Genomic DNA, 15,589 nt, shown 5'->3' with positions numbered 1-15,589 from the left:
ACATGTTCTCACTGAACGTGAAGAAAGATATATTTAAAATGAATAACAATAATTATATGTTCTATAGTAGTTTTACTATAGTTGTATAATAGTCTTCCTCAAAGTAGAACCTTTTACATGTGTTGAATTAAAATCTTCTGGTGTAGCCCAAGAAAGCTCAAGTAGAATTTTGTTACTATTTAGAATGGCACTTATTAATATTAATATGTGCTAAAGCAGCACATACATTGTATTACTTTCTTCTCCATTCCTTATCCAGAGTTTGAATCACTTCACTTCATGATCTTCAATACATCTTTGCTACCTCTAACATGTTGTTTTTCCCATTCTTCTTTTCTTCCCTATTTTTTTATTCCCACAGCGTAAGCGCAAAGAGCTCGTAACCTGCCAAGCCTTACTGCAATCAAACCACTGCAGAGATCAGTTAGGGATTCAAGATAATATGGTTTCGCTGTAATCTGGAATTAGTTAATCAGCCATTAATGAGGAAATTAATGAATCAATCAATCAATTAGGAGGCCACAATATATGACCAGGAAATTAGTAGTAGATCTAATCAGATATGTTTAACTTGGGTCAGAAGTTATGCCACTTTGCACTAAGCCAAGGAAATAGAAATAAATGCACTCATCACAGTGTTCTAGTTATCTTCCTGTACTCAGAAAATATCTTTATGTCAGAGTCCATAAAAACAACACATTATCCATTGTCTTCCAATGAAACCTATGCCTTGTCCAACCTGCTGCATTCAGCCGTTCACCATTCAGAGGAACTAATGTGCTTTAATCTTCAAATAAATTACTTTCACATAAGATGGTATTTGAGCCAAGCCTTCTCACACTGAAAAGAGTAATAATGTATGCCTGTGAGTAACTCTGCAGTAGGAGATTCTTAGATAAACAAATCCACAGAAAAGCTATGTTTTGCTGGAATATATTTTCAACTATTTATACAAATAAGAGTGAACACAATGACACTCATTTTAAATTGTAGTAACCATGTCAATTTACTGAGAAATGAGATTCTTCCCGCAAAAGAGACTCTTCAATTTCCCTACCCACACTTTGTCACAATGTTTCTTTCTTTAAAAACATATTGTCTCTTTCAGAAAAGAAAAGAAAAGAAAAGAAAAGAAAAGAAAAGAAAAGAAAAGAAAAGAAAAGAAAAGAAAAGAAAAGAAAAGAACTTACCGAGCATCTCCTTTTGAAAGGTTAGTGTTCACAGGATGAAGAATAACTTTGTTTGTATCCACATCTATCACACATTTTGTATGCAGATCTATTTCTATTAGGGAAAAAAGGGAGGGGATAAAAATGTCAAATGCCATTTTTAGAACCACAGAATTTAAATATTCCAACCTGATCATTTCTATTTTGCTAATCAGTTTGTCCCCTGTTTATCTATAACTGTATATCAGAATATTCAACTTCATACTTGGCCTAAAGTTTAAAGAATTACAGCAGCCTTCCCAAATTTGGCAGCATTCACATCTGCTGAATTATAACTGCACTCCACTAGAGTGGCTGGGGCTGCAATGGATGGAAATGACGGGGACTTTTGTCTAACAGGAGGAAGGCACTAGATTTTGGGAAACTGTTACTGGCTTTTTCTGTTGCTCCTCCCATCTCTAAACAGGCTAGCAGTATAGAATCTGCAGAGACATTTTGAAGGACTGTGAAGGAACTGGGTAGTCCAGTAACAGAGAGGAAGGAAGACAAGAGCTGTCACACAACTATTTAGGTTAGGTAAGTAGGAAAAAGACTCCTCCCCTCTAGTTTCAATATATTTACTCTTGTCATTGCTACATCCAGAACAAAAAGAGTTCCTTAATGTAGAGCATCTGACTCACTAGCCCAAGAATGAAGATTTCATGAAATAACGTAGGAAAACACAGAGCAAAATATGATCTTTTTTCACAGATCTACCACTGATGGTCCAACCAGAGCAGATAAATAATACTGGATTAGACAGACCAACTGTAAAAGACTGGTTACAAGAGTACCTAATAAAAAATGATGCAGCATGTCCTCTCCCCTATTCTGATTGGTCCAGACCAGGGTACAAGCTAGTGATACACTCCAAGAAGGATTCTACTTCTCTATCCCCATTTTTATCCATACAATCATACATTTTATTTTATCAGTGTCTGCAGACTTGAGGAATGTTCTCCTCGAGCTCTACTGAATGAGGATGGCAGTCCCCTTCATTGTGCTCAACACTACAAGTTCTCATACTGAGTGTGAGCTGAGCCTGCATGCAGGAAAGACACAGAAAGAGAGGACACTGTACACATCTACCACCCTATGTTGACTGCAGCATTCACATTTTCACATCAGTGGCTGAAGAGGGCTTTGAACTGAGAGACACCAAGAAACATATAGCTTTGTTTCACAACAGAGATGCTGGGAATAGAGCAATACTCCTTCCTGGAATCACAGGAAATTGTTGATAATAGATTTTGATTCTATACTGCAACTTCAAGTGTGTATCATACTACTTTGCATTTCTATAGCTGAACAGCCCAGTTAATTGAAAATCCACTTTTTAAAACATCCATCCACAAGCTAGTTTTACTAGCAAAAAGGAAAAAAAGATGGGAGAACCATAGTCTTCTAGAGAAAATGAAGCATAATCTGGTATGTATTGTCGAAGGCTTTCACGGCCGGCATACGATGGCTGGTGTGGGTCTTCCGGGCTGTGTGGCCGTGTTCTTGAAGTTTTGTTTCCTAACGTTTCGCCAGCACCTGTGACCGGCATCTTCAGAGTGCAGGAGCACAGACAGGAGCAGTTCTCTCTGTGCCCAGGGTGATGTGACCCTTTTGTGGGTATTTATAGAGATCTGGGGGGGGAAAGGGGGGATTGGGGGTGTGTGGGGGGTTGAGTTACTGAGTGGCTGCTTGTTTTGGTGTCAGCATCTGTGTGTATCTTCCTGGGGATTAGGCAGGGTTTTTTCTTCTATTGAATTGTTTAACGAGTGGCTGCTGGGGATGATTAGCAAGTTCATTGTGTGAACTGTTCACATGTCCTGGTGGTTGAGCTGAGTTCGTTGACCTTTTGCAGGCTGTATTTTTCAGGATTGGTAGCCAGGTTTTGTTGATTTTTAGACTCTCCTCTTTTTTATTGAAACTGTGCTGGTGTTTGTGAATCTCAATGGCTTCCCGGTATAGCCTGGTATAGTGGCTGTTGGTGTTGTCCAGTATCTCTGTGTTTTCAAATAGGATTTTGTGTCCAGTGTGCTTGAGAGCATGTTCAGCTACTGCAGATTTTTCTGGTTGTTGTAGTCTGCAGTGCCTTTCGTGTTCTTTTATCCTGGTATGGATGCTGCGTTTTGTGGTTCCGATGTATACTTGCCCGCAACTGCATGGTATGCGGTATACTCCTGCGGCGGTGAGGGGATCCCTTTTGTCTTTTGCGGGGATCCCCTCACCGCCGCAGGAGTATACCACATCACCCTGGGCACAGAGAGAACTGCTCCTGTCTGTGCTCCTGCACTCTGAAGATGCTGGTCACAGGTGCTGGCGAAACGTTAGGAAACAAAACTTCAAGAACACGGCCACACAGCCCGGAAGACTCACACCAGCCATAATCTGGTATTCTAATCATTTTAAGTATTCTTTATGTTTGGGCAGCAGATATTCCAAATTAATGGTACCTTTAGCCTACACTAAATAAATCAAATAAATGAGATCCTGCTTTTTCTTCTTTCCAATTTGAAAATGAGAGCTATTGAAAGTGAGCAGGAATTAGTTCAGACAAGGAATATAATATTTTCTTATTGCACATAAGATGTAAGGGGGAGGAGGTACTCTAAGGCAACACACTACTTCTTTTCAGTAAACATAAAATGCTAGGTCACATGGGAAGCACTCCAGATATAATAATAGCTTCCCAAAATATCCACCCTGGAAAACTGTGTGCAGATTCCTTATAAAATAATTACAGGCTTCCTGGACTGAATAGGACAACCAAAAATCATACCTTTTATGCAAACGCTATTAAAATTAAATTGTTTTGAAAAAAATCAGCAACTCTAAATCACATGCAGACACCATGCAAAGTGATTTACAATCTATCCAGGCCTAAGAGCCAACATTTATGAAGGGCTCCATCAAACTGGAAAGGATTCAAGAAAAGCTGACAAGATGATCAGAAGATTGACAAGTGAGCTCTATAAGAAGAGAGTGAGACCTGATTATGTTAGTAAGTGATAAGAGAACATACTTGAGTCCCGTACAAGTTTCTGAAGGGAGGTCAGATGAAGAAAAATACAAACTAATCTGTATCATCCCAGAAAGCATAATGTGATGGTTTTAAATTATTGGAATGAAGATTCCTCTGAGTGTTAGCAAAATGCTCTAACAATAAAAGCAATTTAACAGTGGAATCAATTTCTATGAAGTAGTGTGCTCTGCATTGCTGAATGTGTTCAACTAGAGGCTAAACTACCATCTGTCAGGGATGTTTTGATTTAAACACCTGCACTGACAGGAATCGGACTTCACAATCCAAATGGACCCTTCCAATTTTATCAATGGATTCACAGATTGTTCTAAGTCACTGTTTGCCTAATTATGGCTATGTGAATAAGCAACAGTTGAGCTGATACCACTAAGCCATAAATTATGGCTTACAAACCACATACACACATATACTAAGCCAAACTGAACATATCATGTTAGTGCTCAGCATAACATATAAACATGAGTCTACGGCCGTGCTTATCATCAAAAAGGAGAGGAAATGTTACTACTATGTTTAAGGAATTGAGAGTGAAGAATAATGATACTTCCAAAGATAATTGATCCTAATAATAGGGGTAGTTTTCATTATAAAAACAAGATAACATTTGTGCAATTGGAGTGGTTATTTTCAAACTTTCTAACATTACAGAACTTCTACACTGCACTGTTTGCTGAAAAGACTTTGTATCATGATTACAAAGCTCATGTACTTTATGGAATATGCTGGGAACCATTCTCAGGTGAACATAACTTCCACTAGTTAAGTTTAACTGCTGTCACAAATTTAATAGATACATACATGAAGCACTCTTCTGCAGCTGTCAATTACAGCAAAGTATGAGTAAATATCTCAGGATCATCAGTCTTCTCACAAATGAGATCTCACCCCCTTTTCAATCACTTTCCAAGAAACTTCAAAATTCCTATGATAGAAAGCTCCAGTGATTCTGGAAATCAACCCTGCAGCTTCAGATATATACCAGTTGGCATTTCAAAAGGAAAAAAAGAGACTTCTATAAGAGAGAACCCAAATAATATCACTGATTAGAGAAACAAAGTTTGGAAGATAACCATGTCTCTACTCAATTTCCTCTGTTAATGCATGTTACTTTTCAAATATCTTTCCTGTAACACCATCTCTAACTGAAAAGTAAAATTGGATTGACTCCACAGCAGTGGAGCTAGGAAGAAATCCAGAAAAGCCAGAGTTTTTATTAAATGTGTTGCCAAGAATGCCAACTAAAAGCATCATCACTGAAGCTTCTTCTGTATACAGTGAATGGAGCTGTACAAGTACTCTAAAAAAAGAAAAGAAACGACAAGGGCAGGATGGGAATTTAGAAAATTTCTTCTGTAGATTCAATGACTAACTCTACAGTATGGTGCGTACCTTCCTGAGGGTCTCCTATTAAAAATAAATGGACTTATTTCTGAATACCATGTGAAGTCTTGTGCTGCTTGTGACACTGATTTTATCTGAACCAACAGTCAAAAGAAAAGTTGGGGGAAGAGGGAATTTAAAAAAAAGAGCTTAAAATAGGGTTTATGATCAGCATTTTTTCTAATCACCTTACAAAGGAAGTCCCTGTACAATCCATTAAAATTTCAGACTACAATAGTTTGTTTATTATGTATGAGTACAGCAACTAGAAAACATACAATACTCAGATTTCCAGTGCTAAGACAGAAATCTAAAAGGTAGTCACGTTCCTACAGTCTCGCTGAAGGAGAGGAATATACTTAGAAACATTATTTGTATGCTTATTTTGAACTCTAAGTGTTTGCAATAGTGTAAAATAAAATCCAAATGAGTAAACATTACTTCCCATAAATCTATCCTTTAGCTAAGAAAAATTAGTAAGTTTTAAAATGTACTTCAAATGAAAATTATCAGTCTTTGGAGGAGTAGCTATATTATGAATATGTTCTTAAAAGTTGTATTCCTATAATCATTACATTAATGTTTTAGGTCACTATTAAGTGCATGGGTTAAACAAGAAGGACAAAAACTTTATAAACTGTGCTGATAATGTCAGGTGGATTGGAATCCATTTTCAAGTGTTTCACATAAAATAACCTAACTGCTTCCTTTCAAAACAGACATATTTAATTCACTACTGCAAGAGAGCATTGAGGCTTTCATAAAAAGAATAGTGCAATTGCAAACTTTTATCACTGTTCTATTTTGAGCATCTTGAAACTATATGGCCACGTGCTTCACTTCTGCAACAGAGTTCCCCCAGATTTAATTATTTCCGCCATGCAACTTATGAACAAAGGACATTCAGAACCAATTAGCACTATGTGCAAAATCTTCTTGGTTTCGAAAAGGATAATTGAGAAAAGAATCCATAGGATTCTCTTACAGTATTTGCCAGCAACTTGAATGTGCTATTTTGTCAAAAGGATAATTCCTCTAATACGATTTGTCTCCTGTAATTAAAAATTTCAGGTTAGTCAAACATTTGCCACCTTCTTATTTCAAAAATGTACAACCCAATAGCACTTCAAAAATTTTTCAACCTAATGTTAGCAGAATACACATGAGAAACATGAGTTGTGCAGGAAAGGGTGTAAACCTTGTGTAAACAGGTTCAAAGGGGAATCCAATACACACTGTATAATTAAGGGAGAGAACAGAAACAGAAGAGGATCTGTCTCATGGAAGACCAACCCCAATTTTATTGTCCCTCTCATAAGCATGGTCCCTTAAGCCAGAAACTGAAAATTAACAATTCAGATCAGAACCTCTAGCCCACACTTCCTCACCACTCTCATCTAAGTTCTGTATAGCATAGCCTTTTTTGGTGTTGCTCTCCATAATGTTGTTTTGGATAGCTCCCACATCCCAGCACATCCAATAGTTAGCGATGATGCGGTTATAGGGAGGTCCAAAATGCATTGACCTGGAACAGACCATTTTGGGGAACTGCAAAATGTTCCATTTCCCTCCAGACCATGCTAAACTTCCTCTAGACAATGCTGTTCCAGGGAGCAGTTCAGCAATTTAAGCTAAACTGATCCTCCAAATGGATGCAGTTTGAGGTGTTCTGAAAGTGACTGAACCCTCAAACAGGCCTGTTTTATCCAAAATATTATATCCAGAATACCGGAAACCACATCCAATCAGAGGATTTACTTCCATGTCACTGTCTCCAAGAATGACATGGAGAAGGGAAATGTAGGAGGTTTGGTATGGTATGGAGGGAAATGGAATGTTCCAGAGTTTTCTGAGGCAACTCATTCCGAGATCATCACATTTTGCACATCCCTATTTAACAGCACCTGAGGACTGCCCTTGGATATATGTACTCTCTTTTATTGGGCCCTTCATCATGAGAGGGGATTGAAAGACTGTCCTTTAATTTTCTGTGAAATGTGATTTGTTGTTATGTCCAAAACTGGATCCATCATTTTTTTTCAACCAAAGCTGTATAGCTTCCACTGGTGACTTACCAAAAAGGGGGCATTAATACTTTTTAGTGTCTGGATTACTAACAATGAGAAGTAAAAAAGGAATGCTATTTTAGCTCAAATAAACCTTACATTAATTTCAGCCAGACTCAAACTCAGCAGAATCCACCCACACACATGACATGGCATGGGTACTTGGATGGTTGTTGATAACACTGGTATTTCTGCTTTGGGAAACTCTAGTTCCCAACATAACTCTCAGGAAGTTAATAAGGAAGCTGGCTGATGGTCTTTGATGCAAGAGTATCAATGAATGAAGCCTGAGATCAATGTACTGCCTTAATTGAAATGCCACTTTTATCTTCTATGTTTTTAAATTATGCATTGTAAGGGGGATTTGAATATGTTTGTCAATTTAGTAGATGGGAGTGTATTAAAGTTTAAGAATCACAAGATTGGCCAAGATCAAAAACTATAGTTTTAAATGGCTTTGTTTTTCTAAATCATAGTTAAGAATGATGCAATTTTTCAGGTTCAGATATAACTCCGTATCATTACTAGTTAAAAAATGGAAGGTAATGTTTCCTTGTAACTACACCAGAGGAAAGGATTTATTTATGATAAACTATAGTTCCATCTTTCAAATGGGAAAACTATGATTTAACATTGTTTTTAAGGAATGAGGATTTTAAATCATCCTTACTATATATTTATGAGAGGAATATAGAGAGATTTCACATATGGCTCCAGGGAACTGAAGCATTTGTAATCCAGAACAAAGATCATTTAAACCATTTTTTTCTAGATAAGGCTATTGTTAGGGCAGACAATGGCATGCATAAGACATCTTTGCTCCAAAGTGAGAGAGAGCTTTGATATTTGCTACAGTCCAACACAGAGCCACAATTGATACTGGAATCTCAACACAGCCCCTCCCCAAAAGAGTCAATTTCTCCTTTTAAAATTCAGCTGTTAAATGAATTTTCAAGCTCCACTCAATACTATACGCACATACATACACACGTTTCGAATGTAAAATATGTCTGTTTTGATAACATGCATAGTTATGAAGTTTGAACAATCTACCTTTTAAAAAAACTAGGAGGTAATAAATGTATGTCTATTTATCTTTTGATATTTTTATCTTCACAAGTTTAAATATAAAGGAATTCTACATGCCTCAACTAGTCTGCGATTTTCTGCAACATAAGGTCTTTATGATATCTCCAAAAATGTCAACAACCATCTTAGAAAGGTTGGAGAAGTTTCTTTCAGGGAGAGCAGAGTGTATATGCCATTGGTACAAATATAAGAGTACAAATTTAATAAATAAATACATAAATGTAGCTGAAACAGACATTGCCCAAAGTAATGGAGAAGAGGTGGAACAAGTCAGTCCCTTCCTGCCACTAAAATTCCCTGATTGCCCCCTTTCTCTTCACCTTCCCAAGATGTTAGCTGGCAGGTCTTTAGCCAGGCACCAAATCAACACCAACAGTTTATGCTTGGGAACGAAGAGGAGATTTCAGCATCTCTTTGGCTGGAGAGAAGATTCTTAGATCAGAAGAGATGGACAATATTCCCCATCTCCCAAAGAAAATGAATTGTGAGTGATATGGATCTGGCCTATGGATCTCAGCTACACAACAAACACTCAATAAGAGCGAGGGTTTTTTTTTTTTTACTTTTTCTGAAGAAAAGCCACACAAGGAAAAGTGGCAGCTGAAATTCTAAATGGTATTATGGCCTTGGGGGTGGGGCAGAGAAAGAATGATAAAGCTGTTTTGTTCAGGGCTTCATCTAATAATTACTTGAGTGATAATTCTATGAGCTCATGCAAAATGTAAACTATTCAGAAGGATAGTTGCCCTCAAGCAGAAATGTGAAAAGGCAGGGTATCAATAAGTAATAAGGAAACAGATGTGCATGCTTTTCCTTAGGCTTCAAGAGGATTCCAGACCTCATTCTCTTGCTATAATCAGATTATTACAATCCCACAGTAATAAAAAATGGTATTGGGAAGACATTTCAAAAGTTTTGTGTCCGTCAGGACTGTTGTAGTTGTTGGAAAAAAATGGTTAGTGAAGTATTATGAGGAAGCATTCATGAAACACTGTAAATTTGAAACTCACATTAATAAAACACAATGGTTGTGTCCATTTACCATGTTATGCCAAACAAACCATATTATTTGCTTGGATGTAGCATATCATAGTGTGGTTCACACAACCTGTTAGGATAACCGCTGGGTTCTCACAACAGACTGAACCATAAACTACCCAACCCCATTTTAACCTAGCCTAGTGAATTGATTGGGTGAATTACAGGTAGTCCCCAGGTTAAGAACACCTGGGTTACAGATGACCCATAGTTAAGAATGGAGCCTATTGTAGCAAAATTTGAGTTAAATACACAATGGTTCGAGTTCATTACACAAGACTTCTTATATAGTATTATACAATAATACTGTTCTGGCTTACATACAAATTTGACTTAAGGACAAACCTTGGGAACGGAACTTGTTCTTAAACTGGGGATTTTCATTACACTTTGGAGTGGTTAGGGATCCTTGTATTCACTGTCTTGCCATAAGTCTTTCAATAACCTTGAAACATCATTTCCTGCCTGGTGCAGCAAGTAACCTGAGCAGCTTTATAGGGATGAAAATTCATGGCACAGGACAGGTTTCTCAGTGCAGTCTCTGGCTCTCCAACCCAGCAGACAAGAAAGCTCCGTCTACACTTGGTACTTGAATATCTTGTAAAATGCCAAGTTTAGCAACTAGCTTTTTGAAATATTGATTCTCAGAGGAGGGGAGGATAAAAATTGAAATATACTAGTTTTCAGGACTTGGCTATACGTGGGGTAGGGGAAAAAGGGATGTTATGCTTAAAAGATGTCAGAAAGTGGCCTCAGTTTTTCAAAATATATCCATGAAAATGCCATTTATGTGCTCATCTAAGTAATTTAGCAAGTTTAAGAACGCCAGCAAATTTCCTCCCTTCCTTCAAACATTACCAGAGAATGACTGTTCTATTTAACTTCCCTGACAGGACACACCTCAATTGAAATATTAGGAGACAACCTGCCGTAATCCCCATGCTTGTATTACCTCACCCAGTGTTGACACCTGCAAAGAAACAGACAGCAAAAGTGCAGCTATAGCACCTCACTGGGTGCTTCCCGACCATCAGAGTTGCAGATTTCTTAAAGGTAATATTAGGATTAATATTGCCAGTCTGAATTAAAGCCGATGCCCTTGTGAAACTGCACAAATGTATCTGGTTACAGTGTAAATATGTGTGAGTAGGTGAAAGTTTTCCACACTGTGGAAAAAATATGCAGAAGGGAAAGCTGGAAAAGGATACAAAATCACCCTAAAAGAGGAAAGACAAATTTACAAGAAAGGGGGAAAGGATGAGATGGCATTGACACAACTTAACCAGGTCAGTTAACAACTTGGCAGCCCATTTTCACAACTTGCAAAACTTAGTTATTTTTAACCTTAGATTTTTGCTTTGTCTTGTGGCCATCTGGTTAATTTATAGAGTCATGTTTTGTGCAAACCCAGAAAAATTAAAAAGCAGGTGACACATAATATATGAAGGCAGCCAATCTCTCATTCTCACCCGGCCCCCAAGTTGCTCAAGATCTACTTGGTTTTTTCTGCCCGCCCCATCAAAAGCTTTTCACTGGCCAGAGCACCTTACTGCAGGGAGCTCCTGCCTTCCCCCCAATGTTGCTATCTCTTTGATTGAAGGAAGAGATTTCACTCTAAACTACGCACACAAAGAGAGCGTGTTTGCTTATTATCTCCTTCTTAATGTTTGGGCCACCCATATTCAGTAGCTTTCCCTTCCCAGGTGAGGGAAGGACTTCATATCCTGTGAGCACGGGATATTCTGCTCTCCCTCCTGTCCCTGGTGGGGTGGGGACATAGAAAGTTGCCGGATCTCATTTTAGTCCACTTGGTCCTTGCTGCTATTTAGGCAGCGGTGACTGCCAGGCAGGGGCCTTCCCTCCAGTTCCTGACCCTGACCCCTAACCCAGAGCCCTGCACTACCAGGTTGAGGATGCTCCTTCCTGTCTTCTGTGTCTAGGGCTCCTGTCATGCCTTCAACCTTGCAAGGGATTCCTTCACCCTCCACTCCCAACCTTTCAAAGGCAGGGAGGCGGGCAAGGCCACACAAACTACGTTTCAGGCTGTGGCTGCTCCTTCTGACTCTTCTGCCCAGTTTCTCCCTCTGCCTCCTGCCCCAGGACAAAATATTTTTTCCATACAGGACTGCTAGGAGGGGGAAGTGGCCCTTCTCCCCTGGACTTTCTGTCAGAGGACTCACCAGACCTTCTCAAATCAGAATGTGGGCTGAGGGTTGGGTTTTTTTTTCCTTCCACAGCCCTTCAGTTCTGGGGAAGCCACCCTGCCCTCTACCAATATACTTGGGGGTGGGGGCAATGTTACCTCTGTAAATATTCCCTTCAGCACTGGGGCAGTGGTATCTCTCCACCACCGCCACCACCACTCGCTTTTTCTGCTCTTTGGATGCTTTTCTCCCACTCAGCTGGGGTGGGGGGTGTATTCGTCCTTCCTTCTCCTTGTAGCGCTGGAGGGGGGGGGGGGGTCTTTCCCGTAGCATTCAGAAGCGTCTTTCGTCCTCCCCGCTTTTAAGGGGGGTGCACCGCTTTGCCAACATGGGGGCGAGGAGGACCTGTCCACCCACAAAGCCTTGAAAGACGGACCTTTCTCGGTTCCTGCCCCGCGACGTTTGATTCCTTCACAAATGTATTTGCGGGGGGGGGGGTCCTTTCATCTGGGCGCTGCTTGGGGAAACCTCCTCTCTCCCCGCTCACTGTAAGGCGCCCGACCCGCACATCGCCCGGCAACTCACCTCTCCTATTCATGGGTCGGATCCGCACCGCCACCTTCACTTTGGAGTCCCCCATCTCGTCAACTCCGCTCCTCTTCACTTTTCCGCAGGCTTCCGTCTTCGGGGACGACAGAGAAGCAGGGGCAGGGGGAGGAGGAGGAGGAGGAGGAGGAGGAGCGTGGCTACGGGGAAAACCCTCCCACGTGGACTACAACAACCAGCGGTCCCTGCGCCAGCACGCGGGCATTTCCCCCCCCTTCTCCGTTGCCTATTGGGAAATGTGGTCTTCTCTCTACGGTCTCCTGACCCATTTCTAATATGGGGAACCGGAGCTCGAGGAGTAGAGCGGGGAGGAGCAGTTTAGCGTTTGGACGTGGGTGATTTGCGGCTCGTAGTTTTGGGGAAACAGGTGTCTCGAGAACAGGAAATCTCTGCATGTGAACAAATAGCACATCACGGAGACCCCCTCCTCTAAGCCCCTAGATGTATACATACAGTGACATATTATGTTGTACCCTATTGACTCAACATTTCTTCCTCATTTTTAAGTGGGAAGTCCGAAAAAAACCCTGATTGCAACAGAACCTAAACCAAAATTTTGATCAGTGTTTGCGAGGCTTCTGAAAGGGAAGCACACTCCGTGACTTTCACTTGAATCAAATTGGGAGGAAAACCTTATTTTACACCAGATGTGTTGTTTTTCAAAATGTGGAAGACCATGAGTGTACATGTCTGTTGTGGCATTAGGAAATGCATCTTAACAACTTCACTGTGTTCATGTTCCGCCGTTGCTACAAATAGTTCAAGTTGAAATCTATCTTCTTCCTACTATTGCCGTTTTCGTGGCACACCTGTGAACTCCCTAGGCTAAGCTGAAGGAAGGTGATCTGAGGAGGGGAGACTTTGAACGGACAACAGAGGACCCACCCCCAGTCTTCAGTTCATCCCATCTTGTTTCTGGAACAAGATAAGTGCATTAGTAATATTTGTCTGTATTTCATTTTCTTTTTTCTTCAAGCCACAGTGCATATGTAGCATGGCCCTATTTCAATTTCTGTGTCATTCTTCATAACACCTGTTACTCTTACAAGTGACCAATGTTCACAAATGTGTTCCATGCCTGTTGATGAAGATACCACACTAAAAGGCATTTTGATGTAATTCCTAAACTTTTTTTTCCTGCCCTGTGATTTAATCCACATGCATATTTGTAGCCCCACAATATTGGAGAAGTGTGATATTTATAAGAGGACAGAATTTAGGACAAGACATTATTCTGAGACTTTCTTTAAGCTAGTCTCCTCCAGATGTGTTGGATCTGCAGCTACCAGAATTGCAATCCCAATACATCTGGAATCAGCCAGGCTGGGGAAGTCTACATTAGACAGAGAGAATAAACAGGGATGGAATATATTTGGAATCCTGTTATTGAACGGGGCAAAATGAATGAATGAATAAAATTACAAAATAGGAGTCATATTAAAAGGCATATCTTCTTGGTTAAAGAAAATCTGTTAATGAAGTGTGATGTATTTGCTTTTGCACTATAAATCCCTTTGATTTTAATACATTTTTCTTTCATAATTTCCTAGTTTTTTTCCTGTGCTTTTTCTAATTATGCAGTATATGTTATATTTTTTCTTGTTAATGAAGAAAAATTCACTGCATCAATCATACACAAAATGAAATGCTATTCTGATTCTTATTTATACTGTATTTTCCAATGACTGCTTGTATCAGTCCTAACTTGATTTTAGAAAGGCCTCAGATTAAATCAGAGGGAGGATGGAATGTAATTCAGAACAAAATCAATTCAGGTGATAACAATAGAATCATAGAATGTAAAGGTTGAAAAGGATCTTGGAGATACAGTCTACTCTGTTTACTACAACATTGTCAAGAACTGGCCATCCAAACTCTGTTCAAATACAGTACTGTGCAAAAGTTTTAGGCAGGTGTGAAAAAATGCTGTAAAGTAAGAATGCTTTCAAAAATATATATTGTAATTGTTTATGTTTATCAATTTACAAAATGCAAAGTGAGCAAACAGAAGAAAAACCCAAATCAAATCAATATTTCGTGTGACCACCCTTTGCCTTCAAAACAGCATCAATTCTTCTAGGTACACTTGCACAGAGTTTTGAAAGAACTCGGCAGGTAGATTGTTCCAAACATCTTGGAGAACTAACCACAGATCTCCTGTGGATGTAGGCTGCCTCAAATCCTTCTGTCTCTTCATGTAATCCCAGACAGACTCAATGATGTTGAGATCAGGGCTCTGTGGGGGCAAAACCATCACTTCCAGGACTCCTTGTTCTTCTTTACGCTGAAGATAGTTCTTAATGACATTAGCTGTGTGTTTGGGGTCCTTGTCCTGCTGCAGAATAAATTTGGGGCCAATCACACGCCTCCCTGATGGTATGGCATGATAGATAAGGATCTGCCTGTATTTCTCAACATTGAGGACACCATTGATCCTGACCAAATCTCCAACTCCATTTGCAGAAATGCAGCCCCAAACTTGCAAGGAACCTCCACCATGCTTCAGTGTTGCCTGCAGACACTCATTATTGTACCGCTCTCCAGCCCTTCTGTGAACAAACTGCCTCCTGCTACAGCCTGCTACTGATGTAACTCATCAGTCCAGAGCACCTGCTGCCATTTTTCTGTACCCCAGTTCCTATGTTTTCCTGCATAGTTGAGTCACTTAGCTTTGTTTCCATGTCGGAGGTATGGCTTTTTGGCCGCAGTTCTTCCATGAAGACCACTTCTGGCCAGACTTCTCTGGACAGTAGATGGATGTGCCTGGGTCCCACTGGTTTCCACCAGTTCTGTGCTGATGGCACTGCTGGACATCTTCCAATGTCAAAGGGAAGTAAGCATGATGTGTCTTTCATCTGCTGCATTAAGTTTCCTTGGCCGACCACTGTGACTACAGTCCTCACTGTTGCCCATTTCTTTGTGCTTCTTCAAAAGAGCTTGAACAGCACATCTTGAAACCCCAGTCTGCTGTGAAATTTTTGCCTGGGAGAGACCTTGCTGATGTAGTATAACTACCTTGTGTCT

The 15,589-nt window shown here is 40.0% G+C and overlaps 1 protein-coding gene across 3 annotated transcripts in view; it reads right to left on the bottom strand.

Annotated features, from left to right (window-relative positions):
- The window catches only part of KIF13B (kinesin family member 13B), a 143,390-nt gene extending 130,698 nt beyond the window's left edge, over positions 1-12,692 (bottom strand). For all 3 annotated transcript variants that reach the window (XM_088152488.1, XM_088152490.1, XM_088152489.1), the window contains exons 1-2: positions 12,545-12,692; positions 1,191-1,284 (exon numbers count right to left, since the gene is read on the bottom strand). In XM_088152488.1, the coding sequence (XP_088008614.1) occupies positions 1,191-1,284; positions 12,545-12,599 (149 nt within the window). In that variant the 5' untranslated portion in view covers positions 12,600-12,692. The remainder of the gene's footprint in view (positions 1-1,190; positions 1,285-12,544) is intronic.
- Positions 12,693-15,589: the final 2,897 nt, after the last annotated feature.

This window comes from Python bivittatus, unplaced genomic scaffold, assembly GCF_059951505.1.
Source record: "Python bivittatus isolate LINGU-HERP-01145 unplaced genomic scaffold, Pbiv_v1 ctg000690_np1212, whole genome shotgun sequence".
Classification (NCBI taxonomy): domain Eukaryota; kingdom Metazoa; phylum Chordata; class Lepidosauria; order Squamata; family Pythonidae; genus Python; species Python bivittatus.
The sequence above is the reverse complement of the archived record's forward strand: the minus strand, read 5'-3'. Positions and strand labels throughout refer to the sequence as shown.